This window comes from Rhizopus delemar, genomic scaffold, assembly GCF_000149305.1.
Source record: "Rhizopus delemar RA 99-880 supercont3.18 genomic scaffold, whole genome shotgun sequence".
NCBI classification, from domain to species: Eukaryota; Fungi; Mucoromycota; class Mucoromycetes; order Mucorales; family Rhizopodaceae; genus Rhizopus; species Rhizopus delemar.
Genome location: NW_027137844.1, coordinates 71,477 through 90,651, shown reverse-complemented (window position 1 = coordinate 90,651; position 19,175 = coordinate 71,477). Strand labels below are relative to the sequence as shown.

At 34.1% G+C, this 19,175-nt stretch overlaps 7 protein-coding genes across 7 annotated transcripts; 1 reads left to right on the top strand and 6 right to left on the bottom strand.

The window, feature by feature from the left end:
- Positions 1–247: 247 nt before the first annotated feature.
- RO3G_15902 (uncharacterized protein) lies at positions 248–442 on the bottom strand (the record flags this gene model as incomplete). The annotated part of the gene is made up of 1 exon (XM_067670486.1): positions 248–442. The coding sequence occupies one exon, from the start codon at positions 440–442 to the stop codon at positions 248–250; it is 195 nt and encodes a 64-aa protein (XP_067526587.1).
- A 787-nt stretch (positions 443–1,229) lies between these two features.
- On the bottom strand, positions 1,230–1,415 carry RO3G_15901 (uncharacterized protein; the record flags this gene model as incomplete). The annotated part of the gene is made up of 1 exon (XM_067670485.1): positions 1,230–1,415. The coding sequence occupies one exon, from the start codon at positions 1,413–1,415 to the stop codon at positions 1,230–1,232; it is 186 nt and encodes a 61-aa protein (XP_067526586.1).
- A 1,181-nt stretch (positions 1,416–2,596) lies between these two features.
- On the bottom strand, positions 2,597–3,550 carry RO3G_15900 (uncharacterized protein; the record flags this gene model as incomplete). Its single annotated transcript, XM_067670484.1, has 3 exons — positions 2,597–2,625; positions 2,785–2,806; positions 2,954–3,550. 3 exons carry the CDS (start codon positions 3,548–3,550, stop codon positions 2,597–2,599), a joined length of 648 nt encoding a protein of 215 aa, XP_067526585.1.
- Positions 3,551–8,328: 4,778 nt separating this feature from the next.
- RO3G_15899 (uncharacterized protein) lies at positions 8,329–8,712 on the bottom strand (the record flags this gene model as incomplete). Its single annotated transcript, XM_067670483.1, has 3 exons — positions 8,329–8,338; positions 8,399–8,470; positions 8,591–8,712. 3 exons carry the CDS (start codon positions 8,710–8,712, stop codon positions 8,329–8,331), a joined length of 204 nt encoding a protein of 67 aa, XP_067526584.1.
- A 116-nt stretch (positions 8,713–8,828) lies between these two features.
- On the top strand, positions 8,829–10,294 carry RO3G_15898 (uncharacterized protein; the record flags this gene model as incomplete). Its single annotated transcript, XM_067670482.1, has 2 exons — positions 8,829–8,883; positions 8,958–10,294. The coding sequence occupies 2 exons, from the start codon at positions 8,829–8,831 to the stop codon at positions 10,292–10,294; spliced, it is 1,392 nt and encodes a 463-aa protein (XP_067526583.1).
- Positions 10,295–11,658: 1,364 nt separating this feature from the next.
- RO3G_15897 (uncharacterized protein) lies at positions 11,659–12,925 on the bottom strand (the record flags this gene model as incomplete). Its single annotated transcript, XM_067670481.1, has 4 exons — positions 11,659–11,883; positions 11,939–12,112; positions 12,182–12,442; positions 12,512–12,925. The coding sequence occupies 4 exons, from the start codon at positions 12,923–12,925 to the stop codon at positions 11,659–11,661; spliced, it is 1,074 nt and encodes a 357-aa protein (XP_067526582.1).
- Positions 12,926–14,820: 1,895 nt separating this feature from the next.
- RO3G_15896 (uncharacterized protein) lies at positions 14,821–18,891 on the bottom strand (the record flags this gene model as incomplete). The annotated part of the gene is made up of 1 exon (XM_067670480.1): positions 14,821–18,891. One exon carries the CDS (start codon positions 18,889–18,891, stop codon positions 14,821–14,823), a length of 4,071 nt encoding a protein of 1,356 aa, XP_067526581.1.
- Positions 18,892–19,175: the final 284 nt, after the last annotated feature.

The window sequence follows — 19,175 nt, the reverse complement described above, 5'->3', positions numbered from 1 at the left end:
GATTCTATAACCTTTTGACACTCTTCTGGCTTCATTAAGTCGTACCAAACTTTAGTTACTCGTTCGTATAATTCATTCATGCCTTTTGGTGCTGTTTCATAATCATTCAGCCTTCTCTTTAACAATGACCACATATTTTCAATTGGATTGAGGTCAGGGGACTGTGCAGGCCACTCCAGGATGTTGTAGAACTGCTGTTTAAGATATTTTCTACTAATTTGATCGAATGCTTAGTATCATTCTCATGTTAAAAAATCATCTGCTGACGTTCCAATTCTAATTTATCGATGTTAAACTCGGTAGTACGCTCCAATTCATCTTCCAAAATCTCTCTGTACAATTCTTTATCCATATTACCATTGACCTTGCACATCCAACCGACTCCTGCATAGGTAATGGCGCTCCACAGCATAATACTGCCTCCACCATGCTTAACAGTCATCTTGACATGATGAGATTTCAAGCTTTCCCCTGATCGGATCCAAGCCCAGGTGCGTCCATCTGAATTGTGTTATAGGTAGACATAATAAAATAATAAATTATGCTATAAACCAAACATCTCCAACACTAGCATAGTTGAATCATAAAGATCTGACGATGAATTATATCATAAAGAGTAATGAATGTCTTGCATATATAATACCAACTTGTTATAGTAATGAGTCTTTGCATAATCTCTTTTATGATCCAATGTATTAAGTTGCATTGAGACTATGTATGTCAGAATAGAATATTGTTTTTCTTGCATAGTAACTTTATTGATCTAAACGAATGATTGAGAAATAATCCTATCGATAATCCGATTGGTGCCTTAATAGCTCCTGTTGTCTCCATTATTAGGTTTCAGTCTTTCTGTACTTATTTAGTAACCGAGTTTACTCAAACCCAATAACCATTCAGGAACAAAATACAAGTGCCGTCTTAAACAACGATTCCATGGATGACTATTTATAAATGCAACACTAGTAGCTTAGAACAACGATTTATAATATAATTATACAAGATAAGATTCCATGGAACAAGATATGATGACAATGCCCCAATCCATAATGAAACATCAAGAAAGAACCAATTGATTTAACTCAATCGTCCCCATGAATTATCATTCAAAAGAATATAAATATCCCACCTAAATCCTGATTGAAAAAAGGATAACTTTTAACTTGGATATAATCAAGAATAAAAAGTATCTCAAAGTAATTATCGTTTTGGTGCTTTTTTATTTCTTTTTATCTTCGTTTATTACAAGGTCGTCCGCCAGTATTATCGGGTCTTTGGATATTCCATTTTTTGCAATATCGATGAACAGTGGCTTTAGAGAGAGTCAAGCGATCAGCAATTTCTTCATAAGACAAATCGGTATCTAGCAGCACTCTCAAATCATTTTGAGTGTCTTGGGAAATAGAGCGAGTCATTTTTAATAAAGATTGGGTTGAAAATGTTAAATGAAAAAGGACAAAATTTGTTACGCGTTTATTAATAAAATAACGTGTTTATATACTTGTTTTTTTAATAAATGCAAAGCAGAATACTTATCTCCTGGCTTCATGTACATTGCATAAATGAAAAATGAGGTTTGCGTAATTGTTATTGGTATTTATGTTTTTTTGAATGGAGTTAAAAAACCGTTTCAGTGCACCGACTGTAGTAATTTTATAAGGTTTAGTGAGCAAATATTGAAAAAGTAATACTATCTCTATATTTTATGATACACCAGGACTAGTGCTTCCATATGATGTATAAAATATAGCATTTTACTAAGTATATCGGTAGTAGTGGTAGCAAAACCATATTTAGGAAGAACACTGAAACGGTTTTTTAACTCACTGTAGATACATTGAATAAGAAATTGAAATTAGCAAACAAAGGTAAATGAATTAACACATTTCTAATTGACATCTCAGTTAGATTTTTTTTTCTTGGTTGAAAAAAAACATTTCCAATTTCAGTGCAATTTCTAAAACCGCTTTCTAAAACCCAAAGTAAATCTTTGTATACTGTTTAGGATAGGGGGGTTTTAGGTAAAAGTAGTATAACAACAAAGATAAAGAAATACTGTTAGAACTTGGTATCTCTTTATTAAGTTAAGATAACTAAGATTGAATATGATAAAAAATAATTCTACATGTAAAAAGTGAGAGTATTTATAGACATGATACGGATAAAGAATTAGGACAGATTTATGATCAATTCGACAGAATAGATGATTACTATTTCTAATTATTAGTTTAGCCTGTTCCTAGCTTGTATTGTCAATTATGCTATTGGGATGGTTTCAGATAACTCTGGATGTAGGACTATTTAGGAGACGGTACGGATGAATATAAAATCCTCTAGTTCCGTGATTGGATATTATGGCTAATAATAATATCTCAGTTAGGACAAATGTTTACATGACTTAATGATGATCCGGTAAGTAATTGTCATTCCTTATTCAACATGCTCATATCATCAATAAACTATATTACAACCATGCCATATTATTTGACTATGTGAAGTTAATATGAATAAAGCTTAATATAAAAATCTAATCAAAGTCTTTTATTGATCTGTGCTGGGAATAATGTTATAAATGACTCCAAGTTATGTCAACATACTATTCAGGATCATATCCGATTCCTTTTACTAACATAAAGTGACTATAATCTTATGTATCCTTAACATTATCCTCCACCAGATTCAACAACGCCTTGTTGATTCGGCATAAAGGTGAATAGGTATGCGTTATGAAATGTCTAATCAATTTGGTAGATCATTTTCATGTTAAATTGTGGGGTAATTTACCGTGACTATCTTTGTCCGTGATCTTTTTTTTTTTTTTTTTTTTTTATATATATTATTATTTTTTCTCCTTGTTAAGCCTTCTCTTTAACAATCTTTCTTCTCTACTAAGCTTTGTAGGAAGAGTTCTTTTCTTTGTCTCAACAGAGTGTACTTTTTTCTCATCACTCACTTTAGGTGTGGAACTTCTATTGGACTCATTGTATTTGGAATTGGAGGATGCTTTATTTACAAGTTGTTCAGCTCTCTCATGTTCCAACTTTTTCAGTTCGTCTTGTTTATCCCAATATTTCTGTATGATAGTTGGGTCTGTGAAATCACCAGCCTTTTGCCATGTGTTAGCACGTTCGCCATAACCAGCCCATTTTACCAAATACTCTCTATTGCCAGAAGGTCCACGATGATCTCTAATGGCTTCAAGCTCATAGTATTCATCTTCAATGTTAGACTCATCTATATGCACTATTTTCAATTCAGACGGCGTATAGTTACGATGCATTAATTCATTCTGCTCATCTTTTAATTCATATGATCCTCCTTTGTTCTTTCGAACCACTGTATAAGGTCCTTCGTATAGTGGTGCAAGTTTCCCACTTCTACTATTTAGTCTAACCATTACATGTGTTCCACTGGGGATATTTACAAGTATATTTTTATCATTGTATCTCTTACTGTACTCCTCATTAATCTTTTGGGTTCTTTCATTTATGGCAGGAAATATAACATTTTCCATGTAATTGACTCGTTCTTCAAGCTCTTTGATGGTCATTACATCTTTAGGGAGTGGATACTTTTCTTTGTTTGTATAGTCGTCAGGTAAGTTTACTCTGCGAGCATACATGAGCGAGAATGGAGAGCTTAGTGATTTATTTTTTATGTATCTGTTCATACAGAGTTGCACAATTGGAAGATAATGATCCCAATCTCTACTATTGGATTGTACCATCTGGACAATTGGCACTTCAGGCCACGATGGATAAATCATGATATTTACGGTTCAATCGGTGCTATAACTACATTCCAAATATGGAAATATATATTTTTGGCCATTGCGCATTGATTGGTACCATTTTCGTTTTCCAATTCCGACTATTTGTTGTAGATATCTGCGCTTGAAAATAGGCGGTATGCAATTTTTTTGGGCACGCTCTATATCAATGACTTCTTCACAGATTTTAGTAAGACTTTGAACATTTGTGTAACTATATGGTCCAACAATAGGCGTTATAACTTTGCTAAAATATCTGTATTTGATGAAGAGAAATATGTTAAAAACAGCAATAAAAAAATAAAAATGTCGGAGATTTTGTCGGATATTTTGCACAAATACTTTAATCAGTTAGAACTTATGGTATGCAAATTTTTACTAAAAACCATCGAATAGAAACAATTTTATGTGACCCTTAAATTTATAGCATGTCTGCACTTTTTTTATGATTGCGGAGCGAATATTTGCTTTCACACTCCGATATTTTGGGAAATGACTTATCCAATAGTACGCTATATTGGGTAAAAGTTTGAATGGAATCTGAAAAATTGAATTTTGGAGCTCATCTGGCACTGTAAGCATCTGATTTCCTCAGCTTGCCCTCATTTACTTTTGTGAAGGATTAGCAATCGCCAACTCCTTTGTATGTTTCTTGAATTCTAACATTACTGATGTATGGCAGTTATATGAAACATCGATATGGCCGCCAAAATTTTTGCAACCGATTTAGGGTTCTTAGCGTATATGCTATAACAAGGATTTCTTGCAAAGTGGCATCATCCACTGTCCGAGTATGCATACCAAATGGAAGCTTATTTCTAAGCATCTTTTGATGAATGTAATATAGATACTAAGTTTTTTAACTAAATAACATCATTGATATTATGTAAGAATCACATTGCTTCCTCGATTCTTAAAATATCGTTATTTCTTCATTATGGTTCAAACATTAGTCGTAAAAAAACTAATTGTAATTGTTAAGATAATAGAAAACAAGAGGTAAAAACAAAAATAAAGAAACAGTTTGTGAACGTTTCGAGTCTGATCTTTATTTCAGTTTAAGTTAAAGTAAAAATTATTCTAATTGAAGGCAGATATTTATATCTTATTGAGTGAATGGCTTGATATCTTGTATTGTAAACGTTCTTCTACTCTTTCAGGTGCTTTATCAAGTGTCATCTCTATTTATGATTATGAAAACTTTTCATTTGTTCTTTTGTATGTCTGTCATAGATTATCTTTTATTCTGGGAATTCCTCACTGAATTGAATAACGTTATTTTACGCGTTATTTCAATTATGTGAAAGATTAGCAATATTCCTGACATTGGATTGGATTTGGTTATTTTAGTTGATACGTCTTCTTATCAAAGAACTCTCATGAATACAATACATATTCTAAAAGAACTTGTTTAATTGGAATTGATTGTATGATCTTATTTAAATAAACTTGAATTTATTTTATTTTAATTATGATCTTGTATTAAGACTTATATTTATCAACGTTAACTACAATCAGTTACTGTTCTACAACAGTAATAACCTATATACTGTTATATAATATCGTGATATTATTCTTGAATATCATTTAAAAATATTAATGCTTATCGTTTTTATAATGTTTTGTTGATTACAAATCTATTCTTAGTTAAATTTTAAATGTTCTAATAAAATGTGTTATTCTCATTATAATTTGAATTAAAAAAAAAAACTGTAAATTATTTTTTATTGGATTTGGTACATTTCTTTGCTACTTTTTTTGTTTTTCGATGTGTGTTTATAGTTCATAGTGTTATGTTCTGGTAAAGGTAATAACAAAGATAAACCAAAAGAATACTTTTTGAGACTGAACTTTATTTAAGACAATCTTAATTGTTAAAAAGAAATCATTACAAAGTCTACTATTTATATTCTTCTATCAGTTGGCGGGTAAATGAGTAGTTATGAGCGTAGATCCAATCATTGACACATTTGATTGAAGAATAATCACTGAATCGATTATGAAAATTTTTAATTCGTTGTTTTATAGATCTTATTATTCTTTAACTGATCTGGGAGAGTTGTCCCGTCTTCATTGAGAGGAAAGATATACTTATATGAAATGCCTCCAGTCAGATCAAAGTTGACTAGGTACCTGATCCATTATTATTCATTTACAGAAATGATGAATAGTAAAGATCATGACTTATTTAGTATTCATGTTTACTCTGTAGAATGAATCTAATAGTGGTAGTTTTATATAAAAAAGAAGAAGAATATATTTTATTTAATAAAGATTTAAATTATTATCTTTTATCAATTTTAATATACTTCTTTTAGTTGTGATTATTCAATGTCCGTTATGATCAGACTCTGTTTTACAACACATAGTAGGTGCAGTGAAAAAATCACAACAGTGAGTACTTTTTAGGCAAAGAAAAATTATAATTAAGCAAGAGCACATGATAATAGCGCTTTTGCTTTGCAAATTAAAGTTAGCATATAGTTATGCTGCTATTTAAGGTTGTCTTTCTGTAAGTGAGTTAATTTGAGTTAAGTTTGCTTGTAAAGCTTGATTTAAGGTTGTGATTGCCTTGTAAGTTGTTGTTTTATATAGAGTTTAAGCAGATGTTTGATAAGTAGTGACCACCAGATCTTATGTGTAAGATCAATACGATGTTTCTTGATAAAAGTTAAAGTAGAGTAAAAAGTTTAGGTAAACAGGGACTTTTTTGTTAAAGTTTGTTATTTACTGCGTAAAAACATATGATTTATTTAAACTGACCAACAATTTCTTCACAAAAAGATGGGATATATACATATGTATAATTTTTTTTTTCTTTTTTGCTTTTCTTATTTTTTTGACCATTTTTATATTTTCAACATTTTTTGTCTTTTTAACATTTTTTATAATCTTTTATCTTTTAATTTTTTCTATTGCTATTTTTTGTTGGTTTGTGTTTTGAGTTGAGTGTTTTATAGAAGTTTTTTTTGAAATTTTGAAAGAAAGATACTGTAGCGACCACCAGATCTTTTATTTAAAATCAAATAAAGGTAAAGATAAAGAAAAATAAAGGGATCAGGAACTTTTTATGAGAAGGTTGCCTGTTTATTGAATAAAATATATAAAATAAAAATGTGAGTAGAACTGTACTGTCCTTTTTCTTCATCTAAATAGTTGGGATATTTATATTGTTAATTTTTTTTCTCTTTTTGACTTTTTTCATTTTCTTGACTTTTTCACTTTTTTGACCTTTCACATTTTCTTGACTTTTTTCATTTTTTGACTTCTTTGTTACACCATTTTTTTTGACTTCTTTATCACAACATCAAGCCTCAAAAAGAAGTTCTTGTGACCTACAAAAACATTTCAGCTCTAAAATAAATAAAAGGGAAAACTTAATTCGTTATCGCAAAAGTATAAAATGGTCATTGGGTGGATTGAACTCGTGACATCAAGATTCAAATGAGCCATATTTCCAATTAAGCTATTTTGTAATTTCTGAACAAAAGTGGTTTATAAACATCCTATGGACTTCCATAAATATTTTGAAGACACTGCAAATAATGTAGGGGCTTTGACGTAGAATTTTAACAGACCTATCAATCATCAATCCGGAGATTTTATAATTTTTTTATGAGAAACCATTATATCTTGCTGTATTGCACTTTTTTTAATTTTGAAAAAAGATTTAGGTGCGAAAAAAATAAAGAAATTTATTGATATTTTTGTTTTTTTTTGTAGGGTAAGTATTCATAGAGTTATTCATGTTTTAAAAAAGCGTCTTTTTTTTTCAAATGATCTTTTTTTGGAAAGCCTGTTCCCCTCTATCGTTTAAAGACCGATGTCTTCTTTTTTTTTATTTTGCTCAGAAAAATACATATTAGGAAGGCAGTCTGTGGTTTTTAGCTTAGATCATTAGAAATGTGTAACAGAAAGTAACAAAATAGTCGTGTTTGGGAAAAAAAAAGACTTGGTTAAAAAAAAAGACTTGGTAAAAAAAAAAAGACTTGGTAAAAAAAAAGATTTGGTAAAAAAAAGTTTAAGTAAAAAACAGTTTAAGTAAAAAAACAGTTTAAGTAAAAAAAAACAGGGTCTAGCAATAGAAAGTTCATTGTTCAAATGAATACAATAATCTAAGAGCGAATATACTTTATAGAAATGCAAATACTTTTACATTATAAAAAAAGAATACGTGTATATTCTAAAAGAATAAAAAAATAAAGAAGCTCTGCTGACATTTTGTTACAAGGCAGTTATAATTAACAAATACATACAAAACTTTTTGTTTATCAAATAAATATATTGCTTTATTATTTTTTATGACAAATATTGTAAAAGAATATATGCTTTTAAGCTTATACTAGTTTATTACTTACTTTATGTTTGCACATGTGCGTAATTTGCCATTAGCCATTAGCCATTAGCCATTAAAGATGTGGGGCAATGACAACTTTCTTTACCAAAAAGAACTTTTTAGCAACAGGCAACAATATAAGTCTGTTATTCTTATAGTTTCTTTAAGTTGGAAAGAACAACTTTGCTCATGAGGTTCATGTTCGTCATCCGAATGTGTCCCATTAGGAATTTCTAATGTAAAAAAAAAAGGACATTAGTTTTAGTCACTATTTTTTTTTCTTATAAACTTACATTTGGCCAGTGCTTGGTCTTTTCTTTTTATCTTCTTTAATTTTGGCATCTAGCCTATTCCATGAAACAAAACTAGGGAGAAAAAAAAAGTTATTTTACTGCCTTATTTCATTGTTTAAGCACCGACTGTTTTTGCAAATTTAGTATTCCTTTTTTATCAGGCACGTTTTTTTTTCTTCCTTATTTCTTTACAAAATACTAAATTCTTTAAAATGAACAACATGAACAACACCAAAATCGCCTGCACTTGTACCGAATGCAGCATGCATCCCGGTGGATTTAGAAGACTCACCAAAAGAACTGTTCTTAGCCATAAGCGTTTAGACAGAATCAGAGGAAGAGGTTTTAGTTTTATTTTTTTTGTATAAAGGCACTCGTGTTAATGTAAAAAAAAAAAAAAATAGAGTCTGGAAGACAATCAACCGAAGTCATGCAACAATCAGCAGCCATCCATGAAACCGAAAGTGAGCATACCACCTTTGAAGGTATATTTTCAGTCAACAAAGCATTTTATATTAGAAAGATTTTATTTATTGAAGTGTATTTTGCAACTTGTTAGACCACATGAATGTTGATGGAGAGGAGGAATTGAGCCACGAAGATCAGCTCAAGCATCTTTTGGTGCTTTACGTGGTTCTTTTCCAAGCAAAGCACCTCTCTGTGCAAGCTGGTGAAGAGTTATTAGCCTTTCTTTCTTTCTTTGTTCGTGCTCTTGGCCATGGCATGGAGATTCCAACAAAGATCTCCACAGCTCGTGCCATGGTCAACTACTCGTCTGCCATCAGTGGTGTCTCCCGTTTTCTTGTCTGTTCCCTCTGCAGAAGCGTGTACACCATGGGAAGTTTGCATGCCCGACAATGCTCCTACGTCAGGTTTGCAAACAACCCTCACCGCCAAGAACAACCATGTGGTAATCCTCTTTATGTTGGAAGCACCGTCAAGCCTGCCCTTGAATATCCTTACAACTCAACTTTGGAAACCTTAAAGAAGTTTTTTGCTCGTCCTGCCTTCGAGTTTCAAATTGAGCAGTGGAGAAGTAGATCGGTGGAAGAGGATGTTCTTTACGACATTTATGATGGTAGAGTTTGGGGCCAGCTTGCTGACTCAAATGCTCAGCCATTTGTCAACAAAGAAAGGTCGCTGATGGTGTCGTTGAATGTGGACTGGTTCCAGCCTAGTGACGGTATGCACTACTCTTGTGGTGGTGTATACCTAACTATCAACAATCTCCCTAGAAGTTCGAGGATGAAGACTTCCAACATTATCCTCGTTGGCATGATTCCTGGTCCTGGCGAACCCACGGATGACCAAATTCAAAACTTCTTGCGGCCAATGGTGGATGAGTTGATTGTCCTGTACGATGGTGCGGTTATACCCACCTATCAATGCCCAAATGGTGTGCTTGTTCGTGTTGCTTTAATGTCAGTCAACTGTGACATACCTGCAGCACGTAAAGTAGCCGGGTTTATGGGGCAGTCAGCTCATAAGGCTTGTAACAAATGCTCAACTGTCTTTCCAAGAATCAGTACTGGCGCCAATTCATCCAAGCCTGATTTCTCCAACTTTGATGATGAGCATTGGGTAATGAGGGACAGCACCCAGCAAAGACGAGAGGCGTATGACTGGCTGAACGCGACCCATATCACCCAGCAAAAGGCATTGCAGACAAGTACGGGGAGTAAATGGAGCGAGCTTCATCGACTTTGCTATTTTGATGTGGTAAGATTGACAACTGTGGATCCAATGCACAACTTGTTCCTTGGTACACCAAAGAGGATGATTGAAGTTTGGGAAAGCCGTGGTTTGCTTACAGTAAATGATTTCAAGGCAATGGCTGATGAATCAAATTCAATTCTCATTCCTTCTCAATACTGCAAGATCCCTAGATGTATGTAACAAATATAAAAAACTTTAATTTATGTTCAAGCTAACAATTTTTTTTTTTAAAAAAAAAAGCCAAGGTTGAAAGTTCTTTCAGCAATATGAAATCTGACGAGTGGAGAACGTGGTGTGTTGTGCTTTCGCCTTTTCTCTTGAAACAAAAGCTGACAAGAGAGCACTTCGATGTTTGGATGCAGTATGTTGAAGCTGTGAAGTTGGTCACCGGCCCCTTGATTACAGTTGAAGACATAGAATGGGCGCATTCACTTTTTAAGAATTTTGGAAGTCATGTGTTCAATTGTATGGAAAACTCTATGACAACCCCAAATATGCATATGCACATGCATCTGAAGGAATGCTTTTTGGACTTTGGTCCTTCTTATGCCTTTTGGCTTTATGGTTTCGAACGCCTTAATGGTAATATAAAAAATATTAATATTAATTTCAAGACAGGCTTCGAAACAACCTATGCCATTATGTTTACACAAAATGTTCATACGCAAGACCTCATACATTCATTACATTCATTCATTAACACAAACAACGAAGATATGCTCCTATTGGTGAAATCGATAGAAGAGATAGGCGGGGTTACGAGTGACGAGAGTGGTTTAACGCCATTTGACTACTCTCGTTTCATAGACGGGCCTAGTTTATTCAATTCGACGATCACTGGTAGTGAGCCTCTACCACCATCATCCTTTCCTTTAAAATTCAACAAGAAAACAGAACTTATATGCCATGAGCATTGTGATGCTTTAAAAAATTACTATATGAACACCTATGCACCTATGATAACAAATACATACATTGATACCACCATACACTCATTCAAAAAAATCACTTTGCTTGGACAGCTTTATCAGCCAGCAAGTGCAAATTCATTATCATCATCACCATCATCATTCATTCAGGCCATTGTCGACAATCAACTGCGCATTGGTCAAATATCATATTTTTTTACTCATTCATTTGGTAACAACACTCATTACTTTGCATTTGTCAATTGGTACAGTCATGCGTCCCAACATTTCCCCTCCTTTGATGGTACTGGCATCCAAGTGTGGAAGAACCAGTATGAACCTGTGTCAAGACAAAACATACTTCCGATTCATCGCATTTACAATCCTGTTGCTGTCAAGCCTTACATTGACAATCATATTCTCACTCTCTCTCTTCCAAGAAAGATTTATATGTAGCAAATATGAAAAACAATTCAATCATTTATCATTATTTTTATCATTATCATTATTATTATTTTATATATTTTACTAAAGAATCATTCAATAGACTAGTTTTTTTTTAACAAATGTTTATTCAATTTGATAAGAGGCAACAAAACAAGAAACAAAAAAAAAAGGAAACAAAAAAGCGGATGCCTATGGCATTGGGTTCGCAGCAGCAGAGGAGGAAGGACCAGAAACAGAAGTGGGGAAGCCAAGAGCAGGGGAAGAAAAAGCCCAGGAAGGGTAGTACTCATGATCAAGTTTATCTGGGAACTCCATTTCAACATATTGTACTCTTCTTCTAATTGTTGGTGGAGCTCCCTTTTTCTTTAGTAGTTCTCTGTGCCCTTTCTGGAGCTCTTTGTGGAATTCCACTACCTGTAGGCAATTAAGGTATATTAGAAAATGAGATTTATTGATATGTCATACTTACTCTTTCACTTCTGAATGATGGCCGTTTGACAATAAACGTACGGCCATCTTCATCTTCTGGGCCATTCTCCTCATCAGAGGTCCAATCAACCGTCAAGATCTTTTCGGCAAATGGGAACCGTGCTTGGTATGCAGCTGCGTTAGCGTTGTAAGCAACCCTCCTGTTAAGGAGTTTCTATTATAAAGTATTGATGTAAGTATTATAGGCATTTTATATTACAATTTTTAAATATCAAGTACTTACTGCATTTACGCGGCTGCGGCAGGCTGACGTTGGTGTCGTCACAGCTTTCCCATTTGCCTTATCCACCATGTAATAGAACTTGCTTCTAATCATGGTGAATACTTGCGAATCAGTCAGGCCATTGAAGCGTTGGTGCTTCCTGACTTCATCGCGCAACAGATTTTTTACTTTTCTGTTGGCCTTGTCGGTGATGGACTTGAGTGTATCAAACTTGATGCCACGGCCAACCAAGTATTCACGGTAATGATCAGCTATGTGATCCTATAATGTAAGTAAGAAACAAAGTTATTAAATTGTATTTGCTAATTGATACTTTAATTTTAAACTTACACTACACTGCTTTTTGATCCTGTTGATCTCAGCCACATCAACATACTGCTGCCCTTGCTGTGGCTGTTGAACTGGGTGCTGCTGCTGCTGCTGCTGCAGTTGTTGCTGTTGCCACATTTGAGCAAAAAACTGCATTTGGGCAGCCATCATCTCTGGTGTGAGAGCAGAGGCTGCTCCAACGGCCTCTGCACCAGTATGGCTGCCAAAGCTTGCAACGGAAGCAGACACAGGGACAGGAGCGGACACGGGAACAGGAAAAGGAACAGAAGCAGAAGCAGAAGCGGAAACAGGAGCAGAAGAAAGAGAAGAAGAAGGAACAACAGTGGATGATGATCCAGCAATATTTGAAGAAACTCTTGCCCTTTTGGGGGCATTGCTGGGAACGTTGATGGGAGTGGCGACGCGTCTGGACATTTTTTAAAATAAAGTATAAAGAGGGGAAAAAAAAGAAAAACGTCCTACATTGTTTTTTTTTTATATTCTTTAGTTTAGTTTGTACTCTTTCTTTTTTTTTTTTAAAAAAAAAAACTATTGGGGTTGAAGATGTTAAATTTAAATGAAGAATAAGTCTAACAATATATAAACAAGCTTTTTGAATATTTTAATAGCTGTTCTAATTTCAGAAATGGTGTTAGAATGAGCTTTCATGGTTATTAGATTTGACTGATGCTGAATAGTTGTAACACTAGTAAAATGAGGCTATAAAAAAAGTATTTTTTTTTCCCTTTTTTCTTTTTTTTTTTTTTTTAAAAAAAAAAACAATCTTCATAAAAGGTAAGTTCTTCATATTATATATACTATATTCCTGCTCTAATGGTGCTTTTACTTTAGTAAAATAATATCGGTTGCTTTCTTGATGTTTGAAATGGTCTTTATAAAGTCTTTTTCCCAGGATTATCGTTGCTTCCTTTACTTGTTGGTATAAGCTTAACTAGTGTCTTTTTTTTTTCTTTTTTTTTCCTGTTCCATCTAAAGCAAGGTACTATTACTTTTACTATATACTCGATTGCTAATAGCTATTATAGATGCGTGTTGCTTCCCTTTTCTTTACTTATTGGTATAAGCTTAGCTAGCTTTGTTTTTTCTGAACCCATCTAAAGCAAGGTACTATTACTTCTATTACATAACCTATATAGCTAATAATTATCATAGATACATGCTGCTTCCTTTTTTATTTGTTGGTATAAGCTTAGCTAGTCTTCTGGCCTATCTAAAGAAAGGTACTATTACTTCTACTACGTATACTCAATAGCTAATAATTATTATAGATACGTGCTACTTTGCTTTGGCCTTTACTATTTCTTTCTCGCCCTTGCTTTGGTTCTTGAGTACTGATGTCTTTCCTTCTTTTGCTTTGAGTGCTCAAGCCCTTGAATCCTTGAATCTTTGAATCCTTGTGTCTTTGCATCCTTGAGCTTGGCTTTTTTTTTTTTTTTTTTCTCATGAGAACCTTTTGAGTTCCACGAGATTAATTGATGTATTTTTAGATTAGATGATGCTATTTTGGTGACAATAGGTAAGTCAAATAAGCTTTTAAAGCACTACAAGCAAAGAAATACTCTATATTGTTATTATTATTTTATTTGAATAAAAAAAAAGCTATTTTTATAAACCAAATCCCTATTTTTTTGTGTATATAAAGCAATATAAGTGGTTCATAAAGAAGTATATAAAGCAATATGAGTGGTCGATAAAGAAGTTTATAAGGCAATATGAGTGGTTTATAAAGATCAAAAAGACAAATAAAGCATTGATTTGAAAAGTATCATTGGTCCCCAATTTTTTTCTGACGTAGAAAAGACTATGAAAAGCAGCTACCAAGATAGACGTCCTCGCACATTAAGGATTAAATCTACTTAGAACTCTGAATTATCACTCCCGTCAGTATCTGCATTAGCAAAACGCAGAATAAATAATAGAATCATAGGTCAATAAACGGTGCAGATGTTGACGTCGGCATAAATATGCATTCAATCACAGATTTTCATATCGCTGAACATAAAAGCATATACCTAACAATTAACGGTTCGCAGAGTTTGCACGATTATTTCCAGTGAGACCGTTAAACATGTTTGAAAATATTATATGGTGCTTACTGTTTTTGAAAATTACCGATGTACCAAATGATATAAAACTAACTGGGAACAAAGGTGCTTCACATAAGAAACGCCCCATTATTCTAGACTAAATCGGGAAATATTCGGAACTTCAAAAATTAAACAGCGCCATTCGATTCTGCTTGCCTTATAACCTTAGTTTCTATTTTTGGATTGTTATTCTAGCTCCGCTATAGCTATAGATATTATGATTTATCCATCGTGGCCTGAAGTGCCAATCACCCGTACCATCTTTCTCAATGTATTCAATGCAATTTTTACACTAGCTTCAGCACTTCCATTACCTTGTGGATGATATGCAGTAGAGTATCTACGGTCTATTCCAAGGTTTTTTGATAGACTTGTCATTAAAGCATTTCTGAATTCAGTTCCATTGTCACTTTGGATGATTCGTGGAAATCCATAATCTCCAAAGATACTAATTAGCTGTTTTGCAATGGTATCTGATTGTTTGTTTTTTAAAGCCCTGATTACAACGTATTTTGTACAAATGTCTGTGACAACTAATAAGAACAAGTAACCCTCATCCGTCACTGGAAGTGGTCCTGCAAGATCAATAGCTATGTGATCAAACGGTCTATTAGCCATAACGTTAGTCAAAGGGTGGTAGCCTCTCTTGCTAATGTTATGTTTCTGACATTCGGTACAGGAACTCATAATACTCTTTGCTTCATCATAAATATTAGTCCAATGCATGCCTCGACTATGAATGTCTCTGACTATTGCTTGGTATCCGTAATGTCCAAAGGAATGTGTTTCTCTAAGTATAGCGTCTCTCTCTTCTTCAGGAGGAGTCATGTAATCGGTACGTTCATTTTTCGTTTCTACCAATTTTGTAGCAAGAACATTAATAATTTTGTCTCTGCTATATTTCTTTCTTTTAGCAATAACTCTTTTCTTGTTACGGTTATTTAATTTGCTTGGCACATTATCCTCCACCAGTTTGTAGCTATCCTGTAAAGGTGGATACAAACGGCTTAACATGTCAGGAAGCTTATTCAATATACCAGGGATATGGACTACATCAAAATCAAAGTCAAGAAGTGTCTCAATCCAGCCGATCATCATAGGATTGGCAATTTTCTGGGTATGTAGATAAACTAAGGCTTTATGATCACTATAAACGGTAAAGTGTCTGCCCCATAAGAATTTCCTGAATTTGTTGAGTGCTAATACGATTGCATACAACTCTCTTTTAGTTGTACTCCAACGTCTTTGCGAGGGTGTCAACGAAGAGGAGATAAAACTGATATACTTGTCACGATCATGTTCATCTTTTTGATAAAGAACTGCCGCAACACCATATAACGATGCATCTGTAGCCACAAAAAATTTTTTATTTAAGTTGGGATAATGCAAAATCATGTCTGACTGCAAGATCTTTTTTAAAGCATAGAAACTGTTTGTTTGCTCATCAGTCCACAACTCTTCCACATTGGCAGCGTTACTCAATCTTGTGATTGGTTCAGCTACTCTGGAAATCATTGGGATGTATTCTCTAAAATAGTTGATCAAACCCATAAATTGTTGGATTTGCTTATTACTTTTATTAGGAAGTGGCCAATTTTCAACATTTGTTAGCTTTTTACGATCCACTTTAGTGCCTGTCGTATTTACAACAAAGCCTAAAAGTCGAACTGATTGTTGAAACCATACACATTTTTCTGGATTTATTATTAAATTCACAGAGGTCAGCTTATCAATCACCAATTTCACATCTTTTGCATGCTGTTCATAGCTATCACTAGCAATAATACAGTCATCAACAAAGTTTTGTACACAGTCGATCCCATCAAATAGGGTTGCTAAGCACTTTTGGAATTGGGAAGTTAGCATTTTTACTCCAAAACATCCTTTAATGAAAGAATATTGGGCATTGTTATGTGTGAAGGTCAATTTATGCACATCTTCAGGTGCAACTTTGAATCGATGGTATGCATTAGACAAATCAAGTGTTGTAAACACCTTTTTACCAGCCAGGTTATCGAAAATATCTCTAATCAATGGAACAGGATAATTAAAACTAGGAGGTAAAATTTTATTCAGCAGTCTCACATCCAAGCACACACGATGATTAACAATTTCACCAGCTTTGTTTCTCTTAGGAACGAGAAGGAGTGGACTATTAAAAGATGTGTTGATTTTGGACTTGATAATGGTACCAGTCTCCAACCATTCTTTTATTTGCTTTTCTAATACTGGTCTTAAAGCGTGCGGAATTGGATATTGCCGTCTATAAGCCGTAGCGCCTTCTTTAGTGGGAAGGTGGATAATGGACTCAGGCATTGGACATGAAGATTCAATAGGAATACTCTGGTTCTTATCAATGGCCTCTTTAATTATTTTGAAAAATTCTGCCCTTTGATTGGAAGTACCAGCTGGCGAATTATCAGGCTCATGTTTATTTTCACGATCAATATTGATATTATCTAGGATTAGATTATCATTGGCTGTAGTATCAGAGTGTGAGTGTTCACCATCAAGTTTAAATGCTACACCAGTTAAACCAATATTCATTTTAGGCAAGATATCAGTTCCAAGAAGAATATCAAATTCGAATTCTTTGTTAAACTTCATTACTTCTAATGAATGTTTAAACTGAATACCATTTGCGTATTTAAATTGCAACGGATCAGTTATACCAATTCGAGATATTTCATTATTATGAGACAAAAAATTATAGGAACCAGTAATTTTGTTAACTTTATTGATTTTTAGCTTTTTATTTAAAGAAATGACATCAATGAAACTTGCATCGCTTCCAGTATCAATCAAACCAATAAGTTTTATGTTCTCTATAAAGATAGGAGTCAATAAGTTAAATGCACTGTTATCATTACATGCTTTATTCTTGTTTTTACTTGGATACTTACAATCGTAACTCAAGTCCTCCATCATCACCTCGACTTCAGCAGTGGCCTTGTCAATTTGACTCTCTTCTTGTTTCTCTACCTTGGAAACAGCAAGAACTCTTCTAGGCTCATCCTTTTTGCATACATGGCCTTTGAACCATGGTTGGTGGCACTTGTAACAATTGTTTTCTTTTTTCTCCGTATTCTTCTCAGCTCTATTCTTCAGGCTGTAACAATCCTTGGAGTTATGAGTGCCATTCTTTCCATGATGGGAACAGAAGAAAGACTTGGCCAACTTGTTTGCCTTGATAGGCTTGCTAATGCGATGCTTGTTTGCAAGCCCATGATCTACACCTTCTTGCTTCTTTACCCGATTTGCACCAGGAATCATAGCAGTGGCTTCAGCATACAGACTGTTATCATCACCAAGGACATCACGTCCCACTTGCGATAAGTACTCGACAGTCCAATTGTGTGGTCTGCTTCGTTTTCCTTCCACTCTTGTCACAGTCATTCGGATGATAGTTTGGACAGGTAGCGTCAACGATGCCAAAAAACGATCAGCGATACGTGGATCATCCTTAGGAAGTCCCGCATAAAAAACAGCTTGCAGAAATTTCTTAGAGTAATCACTAATAGATTCCTTGCTGCTCATCGTCATCGTAAAAACCAAGTCATTGTAATAGCTACTTGACATGCTTGATCCATGATGACCTACGAATGCTTGTCTTGCTTCGGACCAATTACGACATCTCTTAAGCTCGGTCTCTACCCAGGCATTGTCACTGTAAGGTAAACAAAGTGGTAAAAACTTTTTCCAAACATGCTCAACACTCTGATATGAGGAACCCTCAATGATGTTTTCAAATTTTGTCAAGAAGTGCTCCACAGATTCAAAAACCTCTTCATTTGGAAAGGGTCTGATAACACTGGTAGCCAACTGAAACTTAGGCAAATCCCTATGAGACAAGGAAAGCCCAGCAGAAACCGCATTGCTACCTCCAGTGGGGTTTTGATGCATGTCAAGTTTCTTGTAAAAGGATTGACATTCCAACATTGCTGCAATTCTGCGCTTTGTTTTGTCTATTCCTCGAAGTGCTTCATCAATGGCTGCATCATCACCTGAAGCCCTTACATGACAAAACATCTTCAATTGCTCATCCATCTCACTGCGCAGTTGCGTGAGGTTAATGGCAACATTGTCCTTCTTCTTGTTTGACACCACAGAAGAAGATACAAAATCGGAACCAGAATCAACCACCATAGCGGAATCATCTTGAATAGACATACCAGCAGAAGACAAAGAAGAACCTTCATTGAAGTCTTGAGAGTAATCATTGGAATCATTTGCTGCGCCCATAGAATTCATTTCAGCAGTATTAGCACCAGAGTTTTCAACAGTAGAATTCATTTGCAAGTAATTAACAGTAAAAAATGTTTAGGATAGGGGGGTTTTAGGTAAAAGTAGTATAACAACAAAGATAAAGAAATACTGTTAGAACTTGGTATCTCTTTATTAAGTTAAGATAACTAAGATTGAATATGATAAAAAATAATTCTACATGTAAAAAGTGAGAGTATTTATAGACATGATACGGATAAAGAATTAGGACAGATTTATGATCAATTCGACAGAATAGATGATTACTATTTCTAATTATTAGTTTAGCCTGTTCCTAGCTTGTATTGTCAATT